The sequence below is a fragment of the Silurus meridionalis genome, chromosome 9, assembly GCF_014805685.1.
Source record: "Silurus meridionalis isolate SWU-2019-XX chromosome 9, ASM1480568v1, whole genome shotgun sequence".
Lineage (NCBI taxonomy): Eukaryota > Metazoa > Chordata > Actinopteri > Siluriformes > Siluridae > Silurus > Silurus meridionalis.
In genome coordinates, this window is record NC_060892.1 from 18,093,337 (window position 1) to 18,114,351 (window position 21,015).

Here is a 21,015-nt window from a genome sequence, read left to right on the forward strand (position 1 = left end):
AGCTGAGGGTTTGTATTAGGATTAGCCCTGGTTAGGGTTACGGCTATTGTTAGGGTTAGCTGAGGGTTTGTATTAGGATTAGCCCTGGTTAGGGTTACGGCTATTGTTAGGGTTAGCTGAGGGTTTGTATTAGGATTAGCCCTGGTTAGGGTTACGGCTATTGTTAGGGTTAGCTGAGGGTTTGTATTAGGATTAGCCCTGGTTAGGGTTACGGCTATTGTTAGGGTTAGCTGAGGGTTTGTATTAGGATTAGCCCTGGTTAGGGTTACGGCTATTGTTAGGGTTAGCTGAGGGTTTGTATTAGGATTAGCCCTGGTTAGGGTTACGGCTATTGTTAGGGTTAGCTGAGGGTTTGTATTAGGATTAGCCCTGGTTAGGGTTACGGCTATTGTTAGGGTTAGCTGAGGGTTTGTATTAGGATTAGCCCTGGTTAGGGTTACGGCTATTGTTAGGGTTAGCTGAGGGTTTGTATTAGGATTAGCCCTGGTTAGGGTTACGGCTATTGTTAGGGTTAGCTGAGGGTTTGTATTAGGATTAGCCCTGGTTAGGGTTACGGCTATTGTTAGGGTTAGCTGAGGGTTTGTATTAGGATTAGCCCTGGTTAGGGTTACGGCTATTGTTAGGGTTAGCTGAGGGTTTGTATTAGGATTAGCCCTGGTTAGGGTTACGGCTATTGTTAGGGTTAGCTGAGGGTTTGTATTAGGATTAGCCCTGGTTAGGGTTACGGCTATTGTTAGGGTTAGCTGAGGGTTTGTATTAGGATTAGCCCTGGTTAGGGTTACGGCTATTGTTAGGGTTAGCTGAGGGTTTGTATTAGGATTAGCCCTGGTTAGGGTTACGGCTATTGTTAGGGTTAGCTGAGGGTTTGTATTAGGATTAGCCCTGGTTAGGGTTACGGCTATTGTTAGGGTTAGCTGAGGGTTTGTATTAGGATTAGCCCTGGTTAGGGTTACGGCTATTGTTAGGGTTAGCTGAGGGTTTGTATTAGGATTAGCCCTGGTTAGGGTTACGGCTATTGTTAGGGTTAGCATAAGGTTTATGGTGATATAAAAATACAACAAAGAAGACTCAGGACTGTTGAGCAGCCACAATCATGTATCAGACACAATGAGAATGTATGAAAAGAAAGGGGGATGCTACACAGTGGCACATTCAAAATTAACTCATATTTTCCCCAGTTTAAACATTTGTGTGTTTTCTATGCTGTATCAGCAATTAATTGAATTAGGGATTAACAAATAATTGCATTCTGTCCTGATTTACATTTTAAACAGTTTTGCAAATTTTTGGGAATTGGGGTTGAGCGCCTCTCTTTAAAAACACATTTGCTTCACTGTAAGCTTCTTAAATTCTTTTTTTTTTTTTAATTCACTGGATTACAACAGAATCGTACTTCAAAATAAAATGTAAACATCTCAAAAGTCCTACCGATTAATACTGCTCCGATATATAAAACTTGCTGCTGCACTAATAAACTCTAATACACTGCTACTTGTCATTTATGATGACTCCATTTAACCTCTGCGGTTAAGGCAGACCTTCATCTTTAAAATATGAAAAAATGATTTTTTTATATTCTCTTATTTATTTTTTGTTCGGATTGCAGGTGGACATTATAGTAACATTTGAGTTATTGTTTATTTTGGAAAGTAACATTTTTATTTCTAGTTCAGTTAACTCCCTAGTTTTTATTAACAATAATAACCTTGCTCCAATGCACATGCAAGAAATGACACAGGTGACAAGAAATATTGTAAAAGACAGTGATGATAAAAGTTAATGCATAATAAAAGAGAAAGAAACAGAGGAGGTGTATGAGGATGGCAAGACAGTTAAAACCCGATGACAAATGAGACAATTTTTTTTTATAAAAGTGACACCAACACTAGCAGTGAAGAGAGTGATGATGACAGCAGTGATGATGACAGCAGTGATGATGACAGCAGTGATGATGGTGATGATGATGATGGTGAAGAAATAGAGGAGGAGGATGAAGATGAGGAGAGTTGCTGGTAAGATGGATGAAAACAGAAACAACAAAATAGTGATGCTGGACAGAGATACAAGACAAAGACAAGAAGGATGTATATAATATCGATCAAGTGATAAAAAGGTTGACACAGAACATTTATGGCTCATAAAAGCAATGACAGAGATGAATAACACACTGATGCATAACTGTCAAGTGAAGGAAAAGAAAGGGCTGATGGAGAAAAACATTAAGCACATTGACAGATTTGCACAGAAGTGGGGTAACTGATGAGACAAACGTTGGAACAAATGAGACTAATGGACATAAAGAAATGGATATTGGATACAACAATGAAAAGACTGACATAAAGAATCACATAAACACAAAATGGTCAAAAGATTTAAAAGAAATTAAGTTTTTTGTAAAAAAAAAAAAAGTTGGGAAATAACAAGCTGACTGAACCTGAACTTGGGTCAAGTTTAAGGGGTTAAGGTTAGGATTTAGAGATTGCGATTAATGGTTAATCATACACAGATTTATGGCAACAAAATATTGCTGTTGATATCGGAAGTACTATGACCGTAACTAGTGCCAACAGTGATAAGTGCTACCAACAAAAAAATTCTATGTGGTTGCTGTGTTAAAAAAACAAAAAACAACAACAGAGAGACAGAACTGAGACTTGTTTTGACCCTGTGTCCTACTCCCAGTCATAAGTGCTATTATGAATCAAGGAGAATGAAAATAGAAGGAAGAAAAGATGAGAAAGAGGAGAAAAGAAAAAGTAGGTGGTGTGATGAAAGAGGGAGTCTCTACTGCCATTAAATCCTGGGAGGAGGTGCAAGAGGGAAAGAGGGCATGAATTATGAAATTTGCTGTCTAAATTGTGAATTCATGGTTGACTGGACCCTGAGATCCATTTCCTGGTACAGTGGAAGTGCATAAAATTGTAAGTGCTATTTAAAAATTCCCATGAAATTCAGATGTCAGGGGGAAAAGCCTTTTAAATAAATAAAAAGGATTTTGGTTAGTATTGTGGATAAAGTTACTCTTGGAACTAGAATGAGCATTAGTGTTAGGGTTAGCTGAGGGTTTGTATTAGGATTAGCCCTGGTTAGGGTTACGGCTATTGTTAGGGTTAGCATAAGGTTTATGGTGCGATAGTTATGGCTTGCATTTGGGATTAACCTTTGGGTTAAAGTTAGTGTTACAATTTTTGTTAGGTTTAGTCATGGTGTTTTGGTTATGGCTAGTGTTAGGTTTAGCTATAGAGTTTTCATTAGGGTTAGCCCTGGATCAAGGGTTAATGTAAGACTTAACTCCAGAGTTTAGGGTTAGCATTAGGGTTATGCCAGCATTAGGGTTGGGATTAGCATTGATGCTTGCATTAGGGTTAGTCCTGGTATTAGGGCTAGTGTTAGGGTTAGCCCTTGAGTTAGGTTTAGTCTTAAGTTTATTATTAGCATTAGGGTTATGGTTAGCCTTAGGGTTGGCTATGAGGTTATGGTTAGCATTAGGGTTATGTTTAGCATTAGAGTTATGGTCAACATTAGTGTTATGGTAAGCATTAGTTAGCCCTGGGGTTAGGGTTAGCCCCTGTCTTATGGTTAGTCTTATGGTTATGATTAGCACTAGGGTTATATTTAGCATTAGGGTTAGCTATGAGGTTAGGGTTAGCCTTAGGGTTAGGGTTTGCATCAGGGTCAGCCCTGAGGCTAGGGATAGCACTAGTATTATAGTTAGCATTAGGGTTTGAATTAGGGTTAGGGTTGGCATTAGGGTTAGGGTTATCATTAGGGTTAGGGATGGCATTAGGGTCAGCCCTGGGGTTAGGGGTAGGGTTAGCCTAACCCAACTTCCAAATAGAAATTTGGGATGGTATCCTTAACTTCTAGTTTAGTAATACCAAAACACAGTGTTAGCAACAAACAAAGTAGCATGTCTTGCCTTTAAATGGGCTGGGCTACTTATCCAAGTATTTGTCTTAGATCAGGTCATAATTATGATTCAATATGTTTAGGGTTTATACCACTAATCCTAATCCTGACTATATATAAACCTAATAGTCCAATCACCATACAGAAATATTGGCTTTTTCAATCTATAACAGGGACTGCACAGATTGCTGGTTTGCTAGGCTGACCTTCCATGGGTTTTCCATCTCCAGAGTGGAGGAAGGAAATTACGCTCTTTGGCGCTCCAACGTTTTTTGTTTTTTTTTAAACAGCACTGTTTAATCTAATGCCAGGCAACTAAGTCAATTTTGTTACCTTAGTTTTTATTTGTAAGATGATATAGTTTACTACATAATATCTGAGTTTACTGTAGTAAAACCGTTACTAAAATATCAAGAATTGTATTGCCCTACCATTTTGTCACTGCATCAACATCACACATGATGAGTCCATAGTGGGTTTCCAAAAATCCAGAGAACAAAAAATAATTCCAGTCAATTTAAGCACACCAAAAATGTTCAGAATGTTTGGATGAATGCTTTTAATTATTCATATGCAAAAATATTGGATCTTTTTTTCATGACCAACAATATGAAAAATCTTTCTGGACCCAATTATGTAAAAGTACAGAGACCTTTTTTTCTTTTTAAACAATGTGACCATCACATTTTACAATACATATTCACCACTGATTTCTCAAGTAAGTAGCACTGCAGTCCATGGCAATACCCTAATGAGTAGGTTAATTTGTCTAATCTACATAATCAATTGTTATAATTGAAATAGTAATTATTCTTAGGTATACCAGGAACATTCCTGTAATTGATTAAAGCTGGACCTGGGTCAGTCATATCACAGCGTCTCTGAATGCAATGCCTTAAATGTATTGTATTGTCCTTTACTAGTCATAGTTTCTTGTCAATGATCTGTCACTGTGCTTATGCATTTACAATAGTGTCACTGCTATAAGTTCTACTATTTACGTAAAAAACCTGAGGTATCCCAAACCAAGTGACTCTATTCAACTGCCCAAAGACCTGTGACAGCATATTGACCTTTGGCCATCCTTCTTGATGTATACTAACGAGCAATGAGATGCTGCAACACAACATGAATATTCTCGCAGCAACTAAAAGGAAATAACATATCACAATCCTATAAGCCCACACTGAACACGAAAGTCAAAGTTTGAGTGGCTGACTGCTGTCTGGTCATAGGATGTCCGACCCAGCTACTGTCCAGGCACGTAAGGCCAGCTAATGGAGCTGCCAGAGAGTTGCATGTCTCGAATGAGTGTCTCGATGGGCGTCTTGCCCACCAGTCGCATGAAGAAGAGCTGAGATATGAGGTTTGCTGGAACAGCTCTCAGTGAGGGCAGGCGGAGAAGGAGGCGACCAAAGCGCTGCGGTTGAGTCGGATACTGCATGCGTTCGTATTCAGTCAGAGCCACCTGAGCCTTCTCCTGCAGACTCTCCACGTGCGCTGGGTCTGTCAGTCCACATGCATCTGTTGGAGACATAAAGAAAGTTTCAGTGTAAAATTTTCTGATAGAATTAATGTCTTGATAAAGGGTCAAGTATATCCAACCATCATTAAATACAGTTCGGTAAGGCTGCTTCATCCTCAGTAAAATAAAATATCAGGGCTAGTTAATGACAAGCAAAATAATAAAAATAGGCATTAATGATGTATAATTACGAACAAGATATTGCAGGCTAAATAAGCGGCTATTTCGGAAGTGATAAAAGAGCAAGGTCTCACTGTTGCTTAGATTTTTCCACATAGTAAATTCTTGATTTTTGAACCCAGACATGCCTATTTCTAACATTCATAGTTAATTTAACAGAGAAATTGCAGCGCTTACCTGGTGAAAAGAGAGCTATGGCTTTGAGGCAGCTGTATTCAGCAGAGTCCACCTGTAGTCGTGTAAGTTTATCCACCTGGTCCTGGAAGACACGCACCTGGTCCATGAAGGAGACAACACGCTCAGCAGACATGGGGGAAGCGTGAAAGCCAGCAGCAGCCAGCAGGGGGGCCATGTGTAGAGGCAGAGCTGATTGTGCTGCATTAAGGATGAACAGTTCACTCCAACTGAGGCGCAGCAGGGCCACTTGCTCCGAGACTGGTAAGTCAGGGAAGAAGGGAATGTTCCGAGCCCACTCGATGGTGCTGAAGAGGAGTCGGGCAGCCAGCTCACATATACTGTCGATGCCCATGACGGAGCCGTGGCCACCAGGCAACTGTTGACCACACTGAGCTCCATAGCGGCTGCTAGGGTAGGGTTCAGCTCTCAGGAGCTGTGAGATAAGCTCAGGTGCTGGCTGGCCATTGAAAAATTCACCAGCCATGCCTGGGCCTCCTGGCCCACCTCCTCCAGCCGAGACCATTGAGGTTGGGCTGATACCTGAGTGTGATGGAGGAATGCGTCCACGCTGGACTGCTACAAAGAAAAAAAAAGTGAATATTTTTCTTAATGCCATCATGCAGTCTAGCATGCAAATATCATGTAAGGATATACTTCCACTATTTATATACATATTCTTTTTGTTTCAATAGTGCAAAACATGCTGTGAAAAGAAAAAGAATCTGGTGATATGTTCAAACAAACTGGGCAGGATGTTAATAATCTGGACAGGATGTAGCTGATAGAACATATCAGAAACCTTCCCTGCATTCCAATACAGCTTTTAGCATCCCTGTGTTACATCCTTATTACGACTAACAGAATGTCACACAAGGAACAGGGATTTGCCCTTGCTTTTGGCAGCAATAACAATTTGACTAAAGCGATTTGCTTAGAAATATCTACGTTCATTGTTTGTTTAAATCTGAATCATATCAACTTGCTAAATTTTTTACAAAACCAAGGTAACCAAATAAAGTAATGTGTTACAGCCATATAATTAAAGGAAGATCTCCAAAAACGAATGGATCTCCATTGTGAGTGTTTTACTTTGTTTGTTTATCTATCTTATAATTTTTCATTTAGTAGCTACTATTAATTATTTAGTAACTTCAACATTATACAAAGCAATTTATTGAAGATTCTACGTTTAAATGTGGGCAAATTCCTCTTTTGAAGGATTTTGAACCCTTCATACACAGAAGCTCGCATAAATGTCTGCCTTCATACTTGTACATAAGGTGAGCATGATCAGTAGAGGGCAGTGTTGCATGAACCAGACATAACCAAAAACAAATGCTAATTCACTGTAGGTAAAAAAAAGAGAGAGATTTCCTTCTGTGTAAATGCCTTAATTGTTATGTAAATGTTTGATTACCTAATTCTATGTAAAGAAGGCATGACATTGTCAAATAACAAGTCTTAAGCAATTCTTGAATTTGTCCAACTAGATCCTAGTTTCCTACCAGCACATAGTTTCCCATTAGTTAGTGTAACTGTTTGACACAAAAATGGAAGGGGCATGTTTCCAAGGTTTCCATTATTATCCTGCAATTTATCATGTATAAACTTTCCTTAAATTTGTATAGAGACATTGTGAGATGAAGATCTTGACAGCAACATATCTAGTCTTTCTTGTTACTCATTTGTATGCCTGATATAAACCTTTAAATCTTTAACAGAAGAAAAACTATTTCAGACATTTGACATTGCTGTGACCTTGGCCTTTTTTCATCAAATTCAAATCATTTAACGTTGATGATAATTATATATGAAACGTTCAACCATTCGTTCTTGGGATATCACGCTAACAAGAACCTTAGACAAAAGCACAATTGGAAGTGTTAATCATCAGATTTTGTTATTTTTGCCATTTTTAATATAGCGAATGGCAGAAAGGTCACAACGTCTCATCACGTTGTTTCCCATATGTGTAACTGGATCTCCCTGCCTCGAACAATAAGCATTCACCTGATGACACACAGCACCATAGATACACATGACACAGTGTTAGTTTCTGGGATGACAGCGTCCATTAGAATCCATCAGCGTACCACTGTGCACCATGTTTACCCATAAGCCCTAAGGGCTCTCCTGGTGCTGCATTATAGCATACAAACCACGCCTGAGTTCACTCCTGAGATATAAGCTATGCCCTAAAAACAACATGTACTTGCCTATAAGGAAGGGGCAAGAGGAACCCTGAATGGAATGTATGACTTGTCTTATAATAAACCTTAATTTCTTCAGTAACTCTGTAAAAAGAACACTGTAACCTCCAGACAAAACAAAGGTGGTGGCAGTTCAACAATTTTTTTTGCATGCTTTTAGCAAGGCACTATTCTCATGTCATGTGGATTTATAGTTGGCAGTTCAGTGTTGAGCAGCACAGCTTGGAGAGCAAAACTGCCTCTGGCAGTGTGCCTGCCAAGGTCACATAGGGACATCAGCACTGCAGGCTTTGGGCATTTGGTTGAAAACCAGATTGAACTCGCTTTTGGATATTAATTACACTAGTAATTGAATAGCTTTGATTGCTCTATCACTATTATTTTTAACAGACTATCAAAAATATACTGTGTCTATTAGAATAATAATAAGCATATGCATTTTTCTAGGCTGTGTTGTATTATTTTATAAAATGGATATTTGCACTTATACTACTTATATTAAGCTGGGGCATTTCGCTTTCACACCAAATTCTTTTTTGGATTCTTTTTCATGGATTCACCACAGTTTAACATCTGCAAATATGTACAAGCACACAACAGTTACCTTCTTTTCTCATGCCCACACGAAAGCATTTCTTCAGACGGCAGTACTGACACTGGTTGCGATGATGCTGATCAATCTGACATTCTCGATTTGATCTGAAAAACACAACAAAGGCATGAGGGAACGTTTCCTCCATTTCAAAACCAATTCTACGATTTCGACCTCTTAAATTTTGAAATGTATGCGTTGTATTATACTGGTTCTCATTAGGTTTTAGTTCCTCCTTTGTACTATTAAAGGTTTACAAAAATGGGAGATGACATTTTTTCTTTTTTTAACCTGATAACACTTAGAATGTTTACATATCTGCCTAAAATCTGTTTTCTTTTGTCTTGCAATCATTACAAAGAGCTGTTGCAGTAGAAAGCTGCCTCTTAACAATGGATTCTATAGTAGTATCATCCGCCCCAGCATCAGTAAAGAGCTTTGCACAGTTGCTATGACGGCCAATAAATAAATGCAGTCTGTGCACACTGTAAGGAAGGCGTTTGAAGAATGAATATTGAACATTGGCTCTAATTCTTTAAACAGAAAGCCCTAGTAAATTGATGCCAGAGATGACTGGCCTTGGTGGTTGAATCCTTATCAAAAAAAAATGTTTGAAACTGGCCTTGGTAAATTATCAGCCCACGCAACCTAGACACAATTGAAAGAACGCAGTTCAGTTTGTACATTTCGGTAGCAGCTAATGTGCTTTATTCTTTGGCTAAGAGAGAGAGAGAGAGAGAGAGAGAGAGAGAGAGAGAGAGAGAGAGAGAGAGAGAGAGAGAGAGAGAGAGACCATTAAAAAATGTATCACTTATTTGAAAGTTTTTTTTAAAGTCAATTTGATCATGGCGGTATCAAAGCAATAAAAACAATATGGTTTTTACTTCAACAAATAAATATCTTGAGGAAACTGTTATGTCTTATGCTGTGTATTGATTAAAATCAATGAAACATTGCAAAAAAGAAAGGAAATATCCACATACTTTCTGTAAAATACTGAAAGCAGATACTTTTGCAACATCTGATCATTTTACCGCATGTAAAAACACAGAACAAAGAATTCTGGATAAAAGTCCCTGCAGCTGCTCACATCTTAATGTATTGTATCATAAAAAAAAAACTGTTAGTCCCCTAAATTTTAATAGCAAATCAGGAGTTATAAACATTGTTCCTTGAAGCAGTTTTCATTCAGCTACATTTTACCTTGAAGGCCCTGTGAATAGTGTTGGTCCTCTGTGATTTAGTTGATCTGTTTTCTTAATAAGTAAAACTATTTAACACCTTACCTTTATGCAGTTTAATCATGTATTACCATATGAAAAGTACAGTTCACACCCAAACACCAGGTTATCTAGAGTTCATTGAAAGGTCAATAAAGTTTACATTAGTTCTTTTTGATTTACATTAGTCACTGAGATTACATTTCTCATTTGTCATTTTTTTTACATATTTTGCGCAATTTAAATGAGTATGTTAAATAATTTTTATATGATTATATTATTTAGTATTATAGTGAACAATATATAATCTGAGTTGATGCGCACAATCTTAAAGTCTGATCTGGCTTTAAATTGCCCTGTGTGACATTTAATCACCAATCCCTAAGGATCTAATAGGTGACGTAATTGACATATGTCATGAGCAAGGCTCATTACTGTCCACGTGCTGGCAGAGAAGTCCTGGGTTATATTTCAGCCTGTCTGTGCACCGTATTACTGCAAATCTTCAAGATTCTCTTACCTGCACGTGTAGCTAAGGTTGCGGCGGATGCTCCTTTTGAAGAAACTCTTGCAGCCCTCGCAGGTAAAGACACCGTAATGCTTCCCACTGGACTTGTCGCCGCACACCACGCAGTCCACCACGCAGGCCTTGTCATCCTCTCCGCCTTCGGCATCGCTGTTCCCTGCCTGGGGAGAGCTCTCATCTTCCTCCCCCCGCAGGTAGCCCTTCTCCCCTAGGCCATTGGTGCTCCCATTAGGGTTGCCCCATCCCCCACCCACCATGGCCATCGCTGTGTGCACCACCAGGGCTTTTTTCTTTCTTTTTTTTTTTTTTTTACAAAATCCTCTCCCAGCAGTGAGTATTCAGTGTGTGAGAGTTCACACTGCAGACATTAACCTCAAGCTTCTCAAGAGTGTGAAAGGGGGAAAAGTAAACAGTGATGTGAGGTCCTCAAACGTTTACACAGCCTAAATCGGAGCCCCCGTTTTTAAAAATAGGCCTTTCAGAGAGTCGAGGGTTGATCGGCAAATGTTTTGCAGTCCAAGTGATCTTAAAACTTAATTTAACTCCAAAGTAATCCTCCAGGGCTCTCAAAGAACGTCTGCTTCACCGACTGCTTCAGACTTCAGACAAGAGTGAGTAACATACAGCCTGCCCCTTTTTACAGGAAACTATAAATTACACATAAACACACGCAGCCCAGCAACTCTGAAACTGGGGCAAAAGTAAAGCGCCGCTTAAGAAGAACCAAAATGCCTCATCTCAGCCAGCGAGTATTAACAACCTTGTGCTGCTTTAGCATGAGACAGTTGCCCTGCCCACAGGTCACTAACAAGTCAAACCTGTTCTTGTGTACTTCTAGCGAACTCCGTTCCCACTACTTTAACAGAACGTTCGAACGGAAAAAAAATTTTACCCGAAAAATGCTTGTCAATAGCTATAGAAATATCACAGCAACTAAAGTAAACATGTCCAGAACTGCTACAAGAATCCAGCTTCAATAAATCTTCACAGGGAAAGAGACAAAGCCTGCTAATGATAAACAGAGTTCTCTTTCAGCCCTCCCTATGAAGGATCAAAGTTCAAGGAAGTCCCCTCTATCGCTCTCTCATACAAACACACATGCGCACACACCCTTTCTGTCTTTTTGGGAAACCCAGGCTCAGATCTTCTCGTTTCCACGTACACTCTTGCGTCAGGTTCCAAGAAGACCATGGGATTCAGGCGTCGATTAAGAGGGCAAGGTCTCTGGAAAAAAGGAGGAATCTTTGGTCCGCATGCGTCCGGGTCTCTCCGATGTCCCTCCCTCGCCTTGTTTTGTCAGCACTTGCCCATCCAGCAGTAACAGCTTCAGGGCTTCAGCTCTCCTGCGTTCCCGGAAGCTACTGTGAAACCGTTTCCGCTTTTCTTCTTCTTTTTTCTTCCGTCTTTCCGTCCCTATGGTAAGAGCGAATAGAGGAAGTCAGCCTCTGTTTGGCCACGGATGAAGGACAGAGGAAAGATCAACCAGCCTCTGTGGTCAACAGACCCTGCTCTGTTTCTCTCTCTCTCTCTCTCTCTCTCTCCTCCTTCTCTCTCTCTCACTTCCCCCCACCCTTCTCTCTCTCTCTCTCTCTCTCTCTCTTTCTGAGTGCATGAGAGTGTGTGTGTGTGTGTGTGTGTGTGTCTGCTCAGGGATTTGACACTGCTATTCAAGCCCCATGGTTGCCATGGTGACGTCTGCCTTATATGGCCAGAGGAGTCAAAGAGCAGCGAGTGGGCTGCCGAGGGCTCGAGCACAGCCAGAGAGGAATGCACTGCTGCTGCTGACCCCCGAACCTTCCTCCCCCTCTTTCTCTCTCTCTTTCACTCACACACACACACACACACACACACACACACACACACACACACACACACACACACACACACACACACACACACAGGCTGTTAGCCTCTGCCAAAGCTTAACAGACCTAATGGCTATTAAGCACACTGTATCTGGATCATATACTGCTGTATGAGCTATGTGCTTACACACACACACACACACACACACACACACACACACACACACACACACGAGAAGAAGCAGATAGCCCAAGCAGATAACACTGCAGCTTCAAGCACCCCTTACTCATGCTCATGTAAACACACACACACACACACACACACACACACACACACACACACACACACAAACAGACAATAAACCCTTCCCTCTGCCTAAGCACAACAGAGATAATGGCTATTTAGCACATTGTCTCTCGATCATATTCTGTTATATGAGCACACACACATTAGTTAACACAATAAAAACCAACATGTATCGCATTCCACTTTATGAACTCTACTGTCAAACACTCATTATGAAAGCTTCTGTGTTTCCTTTCTGATCACATAGATAAGACCTGAAACCCTGTCAGTGCAGTGTTTTCCATTTCCATTTTTATTATCATTTTCTCTTTCATTGTCTCATTTCTCCTAATAATGTAAATCATGTGAGACGCAGCTCCGTTCCTAATCACTTGGGAACTGCTTGCATTCCAAGGTACACTTCAAGGCAAGGCAGATTGCATCATACATGAGGTAAAATCGCTGTGGGTTACAAACAGCTAAGCTTCATTGTGTGGTGTAGAACTGAAGGATCTTGCCTGTGTGTGGTGTGTTTTGTGTGTAGGAAGGTTATCAGTGGACCTTCACTAGTGTTAATCTGAATTACAGCCCTTTGACTTAAGCGGGTGTGGAGGAGGGAGAAAGAAAAGCTCAGAGTGCTAGGTTTCTGATCTGTTTACCGAAATTCTAAGTGACCCACTTCTAATCCTAGTAAAACACCATGTGTTTCATGGCACAAAGAGGGGGCCGGGGAGGGGTTCCTACTTAAAAATTCATTAAATATATAGTGCATTGATAAAAGGTTTTTATTGCAAAAAGTCTTTATTGATACGATAGATAGATAGATAGATAGATAGATAGATAGATAGATAGATAGATGATAGATAGATAGATGAATAAATGGGTGCACACAACCAATGACTCATAAGAAAAAAAAACAAGTGTTTAAAAAAACTTATATTTGCATATTTATCAGATCATTTAAAATTATGTTGCTTTGCTTTGTGCCTTTTATGGTTTCCACCCTCCTTTTTTATCTGTGTGTGTGTGTGTGTGTGTGTGTGTGTGTGTGTGTGTGTGTGTGTGTGTGCGTGTATACACATATATTTATAACTGTATATATGTATATAGTATAAGTGTGTTTGTGTGTTTCTTCTTGAGCTCCTGGTCTTTGAACTGCTGAACAGGAATGCAGCTGTGCTCTGCTGGAGTCTGGTAAGTTTGGATTTGTGCATTCTTGCACAGTGAGTAGACTATTACTGGTAAAGGATTTAACACACACACACACACACACACACACACACACACACACATACTGGTTTTTATGTATTAGGTGGACTTTGCCTGGTAAACAAGTTGTACCATGGTTTAAAGGTACCCACCCTTCCCCTTGTGCTACAGTGATGCCACAAATGTCAAAAAATCTAATCAGCTCTGAGGAAAACAAATTTCACTTCAGAATTACTTTACACAAATTTAAACAATTTATATAAAGACCTGACATTATGGTTGTATATGAGGACCTGCTCGGAATGTCCCGCCTTCTGACAAAAATAGTGTTTGTAAGGACATACGGGCTTTATCAGGACATTGGTTTTAACAATACACAAACAAGACATCACACAGTATTGAAGGGACAGGCATGTTTTATTGGCCCTCTGACACACACAAACACAGACTTGACAGCATGGTGCACTATCAAGACATCAGTGACTTAAAAGAACAAGTCCTTTCCTTGTAGTTTTCGGGACTTCTTTTAGAGTTTTTAGTCTCTGCAAAATATTCATAAACAAACTAACCAAAAACCCATTATAAATGAAATTTGATAACCAAGATGTTTAGATATTTGAATGTTTAGTGCATAGTGAAATCTCCAAAATGCTCAGTGTTATATAAAGCTTGCAGAGAGCTAGATATACAAATGAATTACATAAAGACACTTAAACCAATTTAAAATGAGGAAAATTGTAAAGCTAATTACAATCCTAATAAATCCCACCCACGATCAGCTGCCATAATAAAGAGCTAGTGTTATTCAATCACTAGTCATAACGTTATAAGATCATAACGTTATGCCTGGTGTGTACATTTCTTGATGGGAACTCCAAAGCTTTTTCTACGTCGCTCTGGGAATGGGAGTTTGCTATTGCCATAAATGTAGATGGGACATCGAAGAACTCAATTGTATCAATGAGTGTATGCAAACATAACCACAGACAGTAAGTGAAAGAGGTATGATGGCAGAGGTTTGTTTAGGACTATAAATAGCAAATAAATGTGAATAATGTTACCTTTTGTAATATAAATTCTTATTGCTAATTAATATATTGAAAAAAGTGTCCTGAAAAATCATAACCTAAAAAAATGCAACGCAAACCATTTTCCTCTTCTGGTGTCCGATTGCTTCACATCCCTGTAAAAAAGAAATCATCATTGAGTACATTAGCAGTGTGGACTGACATATTATGGCGCATATTAAACATGGTTAGAACAGGTTAGAAAACCTACTGATCTGTGCTGGTGTCTTCAGGGAAGCATCCAAATTCGCAGCATCAGCCCCACTCTCAGAGTCACTTCCATCACTAGCATCAATGTTGAGTTTATCTTAAAAGCAGATGCAAAATTAATACTACTGTATGTTTCGTTTGTAACTAAAAGCTCATCGATTTGAATAATCATAACATTAAAGATTTTCACCAATTTATCTTGATGCCTTAATACTAGCCTAATTCTACACAGGACATATCAAGGACTCAATTTTACAATTTAAATGCATACCTTTAATTTCAAAGCTGAGGTGATAAAATAACAAGGTTTTTGTATATTCTACTGAACAGTAATATGATATACAAATTATCAATATAAACCTTTGTCATATTTTCTTTTTGTTCAAGAACTGTTTTTGTTATTGTAAGATACTGTTCAGTACATATTTAAAAACATAACCAAAACAAATACTCAGTTTATAATTATTTAACAGAATTTCTTATGACAAAAATAATGTCTATCAGGCAACCTTACTTTTTTGTCTTTTCACAAAGTTCTTTTGAATCCTGTTTCTTAGGCTTAGATTGGCCCTTTACAATGGTAATCTAAAATAGACAAAACTAAATGCTTTTATATGGACCTGTCCAGGGATATTTTAATGGCTATTACCTCCCTTTAGGCTGGACACAAACCAATTAGATTCTCAAAGCATTTTTGATTTTAAACATACATTTAGCTTCACTAACGTTTCAAATTTACGCTCGCATTCCACTGACTATCTGATGTACAGACAGCAGTAAAATATTGGAGTTATTCCAAAAATCAGACAATGTAAGCCTGGCTGTAGCATCTTCTTAACCAGGTTAACACATTTGGACTATCATTTGGACATAATTAACAATATATAAATATTTTTTTACTTTTCATAATCTTTTGGCTCTCTATTAATTTGCACCCATATAATTGACACCCAGCAATATAATAATACGCATGATGCATTAACTATAATCTATTTGGGTCACTTTTGTTCTCATGATATACAATCACCCAGGTCACATCTGCTATGTGGTGCTTCTGTAACAAACCCTTACCTCTGAGGGATAAGGAAGTACAATAGTCAGTAAGTCTACATCTATAAGATGCAAATTTGAAAGAAATTAATTTAATAAAGTTTATGGTGCTCATACAATAACTTTATAGTGAAGTCCTCGAGACCAGGTTTCTGTCAGACACTATACACACAGCTGATGATGTACATTGACTATCACATTACTACAAGGTACAACAAATCTGCTATGTGGCGCTTCTGTAACAAACCCTTACCTCTGAGGGATAAGGAAGTACAATAGTCAGTAAGTCTACATCTATAAGATGCAAATTTAAGAGAAATTAATTTAATAAAGTTAATGGTGCTCATAAAATAACTTTATAAAGTGAAGTCCCTCGAGACCAGGTTTCTGTCAGACACTATACACACAGCTGCTTATGTACATTGACAACGTCCCCATATACCCAGTGTACTGCTAAACCATGTCTGTTCCATATACACTCAGATAAACACTAAACATGTACATCACTAAAGCCCTGATATACCATGTATTTGTCAAACACACGGACACACTAATACTCCTTTGGTAGAGGACTCTTACATGATGGTCTATGCATGTCCTTATTAGACACAGTGTTCTCATAAAACAGGTCTCAGCCATACACACTACATACACACAGACTAACTCAATCCTAACCCCAGCACCTAAAACTGCACACAAAATCTCAGTCATTTTGATCTCAAGACATGGTTCACAGATAGTGTTCACCCATCCAGTCAATCTCTCCCAGTGACTAAGAGAGACAATACGTACTGATAAAAACATACTAAAACAATGCAAAGTACCTGCAACATTTTGGGAATAAATAATCAGAATATGATTTTTATAAATTACCTTTTCTCACTCTTCTCCTGGATCAGCAGCCTCCAACTCATCTACTGCAGTAACCTCTAATGTTTTCAGCTACATTCTAAAAACAGAAACAAGAAATCTTTCTCACATTTGTTATAAACATTAAGTAGCCCTAGAATGTATTTGATACTTAAGTCACATTTTAATGCAATTAATTTTACTGCATTAGCAACCATATCAAACCAAGACATTAATTTCAAAAGATACATAAAACTAAGTTTTACACAAAACATTTAATTTAAAACAGATTGGTATGTTTAGAAATATTTAAAAAAAAAGCATTTGGATCACCAGCAATTGTATTATTAACAATCGCAAACAAGGTCTTAGTATTTAGTCCGACATACTAGGTTTTGCAGAACTGCTAGTTCTACAAATGACTATGCATAAAACTGTTTCTGTGAAAATTCCAGTAGTTTCCACCAAGATTGAATCAACAAATATTCCTTTTTATTTTTATTAGAGCAACAACAATCTGCCACTTCCTTTACTATTGCATTTTACAGATACTCTATAAGGTCTATGTCAGGCTTTTGGGGTGATTTTAAGTGCACTGTATATACAGTACATTAGCAAAGCACACTGTATATATGGTATATTATTTACACCCAGCAAGAACATTGCTGCCTTAACTATACTATAATATTTGGGTCACTTTTGTTCTCATGATATACAATCACCCAGGTCACATCTGCTATTTGGTGCTTCTGTAACAAACCCTTACCTCTGAGAAATAAGGAAGTACAATAGTCAGTAAGTCTACATCTATAAGATGCAAATTTAAGAGAAATTAATTTAATAAAGTTAATGGTGCTCATACAATAACTTTATAGTGATGTCCTCGAGACCAGGTTTCTGTCAGACACTATACACACAGCTGCTGATGTACATTGACTATCACATTACTACAAGGTACAACAAATCTGCTATGTGGTGCTTCTGTAACAAACCCTTACCTCTGAGGGATGAGGAAGTACAATAGTCAGTAAGTCTACATCTATAAGATGCAAATTTAAGAGAAATTAATTTAATAAAGTATATGGTGCTCATACAATAACTTTATAAAGTGAAGTCCCTCGAGACCAGGTTTCTGTCAGACACTATACACACAGCTGCTTATGTACATTGACTATCACATTACAACAACGTCCCCATATACCCAGTGTACTGCTAAACCATGTCTGTTACATACACACGCCAATAAACACAAAACACATGTAAATCACTAAAGCCCTGATATACAATGAAACAGGTCTCAGGCATACACACTACATACAGATTTATAAGATATAATAAGAGCTCAATATAATTTCACAACTGTAAAAAAAATATATATTACCTGTTTACTGTGTTCGATGATTGCCAGAGTGTCTGCTGTTGCGAGGTTAAAGAGGTCTCCCTCATCAAAAGGGACTGAACTGAATACTCCACACCCTGAATAAGAAAAAATGAAATATTAATCCAGTCGTGAACTTCACACCAGTTTTATCCTAATGCCCTGTCTGTTAATGAAAGCAGTCTAGGTCAAAAGGAACATAGGATGGCATGTGTGAATGGACCCTTACCTTTATCTGAATTTATATATTTCCAGGTTTGTCTTTCCCAGCAGATGTGTAATACTCCGTCTCCTGCTTTGGATGTTCTTTTCTCCTTCTGCGCTTCATCTCAGCCATGTTAAAATGATGCTGTTCTTCCCCACAGAAATGAGTGTTTATTTAAACTAAAACCTTAAATTGTTAATATAAGTGGTGTTTATGTAAAACATGTCCAGTGATAGAGCATGGGACAATGCTGAGGAGAGCTGGGATTTAAACTCTCCATCACACTGACACTCAAAGATATCAGACTTCTGATGTGTTCATTCTGCTTTACTTCTGACTACAGTATTACTGAGTTATGAGTGAAGAGTATCAGGGGTTATTTACACCCTCACAGTGATACAGCAGTGTTTACACACTGTACCATCATCTCTATCTCACACTCAGACCCTCACCACCGCTCCAAACTCAGCCATGTAACTCCCGCGCCGCACGCACTCAGCTGTTTCCGGTCGCACGCGCTAACCGGAAGTGATGTTCTAGTGACATTAAATAGCATACAGCCTTATAATAAACAAAATAATAACAATTAAAAGCAGTTCTGAGTAGTTTGTAAGCAGTCCGGTGCTGTGTGTACAACAGCTCACCTTACAACACTGCACGCGCTAACCGGAAGTGATGTTCTAGCGACATTAAATAGCATACAGCCTTATAATAAATAAAATAATTAAAAGCAGTTCTCAGTAGTTTATAAGCAGTCCGGGTGCTGTATGCCCAGCAGCTCACCTTACAACACTGCACGCGCTCTGTGGCCGGAGCGAACGCGTTTAAAGAGCCGCGAGGATGCGCGCGGCTATCAGCTAGCGGCTATCAGCACTGACTATTATTAGCTAGCATCCATGCTAACATACAGACATTTCCCCTTCATTTTAATTCGGCCAAACGCACTAAACCCAAATTTATACAGTGCGCATTCGGTACAAGATTTATCAGTAATTAGTTATTCAACTCAGGTTTTAAAACTAACCATTGATAATGTTGCTAACTAGCCAGCTTTAATTTATGCATTCTTAAGGCTAAATTCACCCCAATCTCCAGATTCCAATGAAATATTTCTTACAACATTAATTTACAACAAGGAACCGAGCTCTTGGAATATATCAATAGTCTACTCATTAAGTTTATGAACTTTATAATCATACCTGGCTTTTAAAGGGCTGGATAATGGCTGTTCAATGTGTTGGCAAACCGAGTCTAATGAAACTCCGCCCTTAAAAGGAACACGTAGGATAATTGACGTAGGTCTCAGCCAATCACAGAACGAAAAATGGCAATCAGCGCTAGCCAATCAGAAGGCTCAAATTTTCACACATGTGTGAACGGATTGCAGTACCGGCTCCGGGCTACAGGGCGCACTACGAAATTCCAAAGTTACACTGTGTTAAGTCAGTTTCGGGTGTTTGTGGTATAAATGGACATGGACTGAAATTTTGAATTTCAGCTTCTCTAGTATAGATATATATAGCCACAGTGCGGGAATTATGAGGACACCTGTCCTGTCCCCATAATCCCAAATGTCCCCATAATGTCGATGCGTAATCAGGTCAAATGTCCACATAAACCACAAAACCAACACACACACACACACACACACACACACACACAAATAACTGGTATTTAGTTGATCCATTTGGAAACCACATTTTACTGAAACTTTCTATTGTTTGAATATGAATTGAATTAAATATAAATCAACAAAAACAGTTGTTTCTCTCCACATGTCAGTGTTTTTCTCTGAAGAGGAAGCTGCACACAGTAAAAGTTAACAGAGCGCAATACCAGTAACATCATTCCCGCTTCAGGTGTGGAAGAATGCACTCAGTGTGTTTAAACTTTAACCATGTATTGGGGGTTTGGGGGATTGCTACGAGCAATTTGCCGTCAGCAACCTGCGCCATGCATCATGCGCCCGGTCCTTTGAAACACATGAAAGCCATTCTCTTGAGTCTGGGAGGCCTCTGACCTCAAAAGAATGGACGAGGAGCAGAAAATAAACAACATACTTGCAGCAGTGTGAAGCCAAACATCTGCTAGGAAGAAACCTGAACACGAGAGGGCAAGGCAATCAATATCACCTTTAACTTCCATGTGAAACTGTGGGGGAACTAGAGGGTATGTCATGCTTAAGTGATCGTTATTTCAATTAGCTGATATGACAAGTGCTTTAAAAGGACCGATTTTAAAGCAAACATTTTGTATTGACATTTATTTTTACACACACGGCTGCTGCTTAGATCTATAATACAAATATATAAAGGCACTATTGTAGGCAGTCATTCCAAATATAGATTTTTTTATTCTATTCAGCTTGGTACATTAAGGCTAACCCCAAATAAGTGGATAAGTACATTTAATATCTAAATCCTTCGTTTCCTGTAAAGCAGTAAAATAAATTCAGAGGCACTACATTATGTGCAGACTGTTGTGACGAAGCTGTGACACTCTGTGAGTCCTTTTACGGGTCAAGTAAGTTTTTTTAAATGACCTCTAATGGGTTCAATGAAGACATCTCATTGGATAAATGGATTAGAAATCTGTTTCCAAAGCCGAAACCCGACCC

At 38.7% G+C, this 21,015-nt stretch overlaps 1 protein-coding gene across 2 annotated transcripts; it reads right to left on the minus strand.

Annotated features, from left to right (window-relative positions):
- Positions 1-4,441: 4,441 nt before the first annotated feature.
- Positions 4,442-11,883, minus strand: nr2f6b (nuclear receptor subfamily 2, group F, member 6b). Of its 2 annotated transcripts, none has more exons than XM_046857905.1 (4): positions 10,334-11,883; positions 8,606-8,700; positions 5,792-6,364; positions 4,442-5,433 (listed from the first exon to the last, which is right to left on the minus strand). In XM_046857905.1, exons 1-4 carry the CDS (start codon positions 10,600-10,602, stop codon positions 5,159-5,161), a joined length of 1,212 nt encoding a protein of 403 aa, XP_046713861.1. In that variant the 5' UTR covers positions 10,603-11,883; the 3' UTR covers positions 4,442-5,158. The 2 variants fall into 2 exon arrangements, with proteins under 2 accessions (XP_046713861.1, XP_046713860.1); XM_046857904.1 differs by having other exon boundaries at positions 5,792-6,367; positions 10,334-11,882.
- Between the last annotated feature and the right edge of the window lie 9,132 nt (positions 11,884-21,015).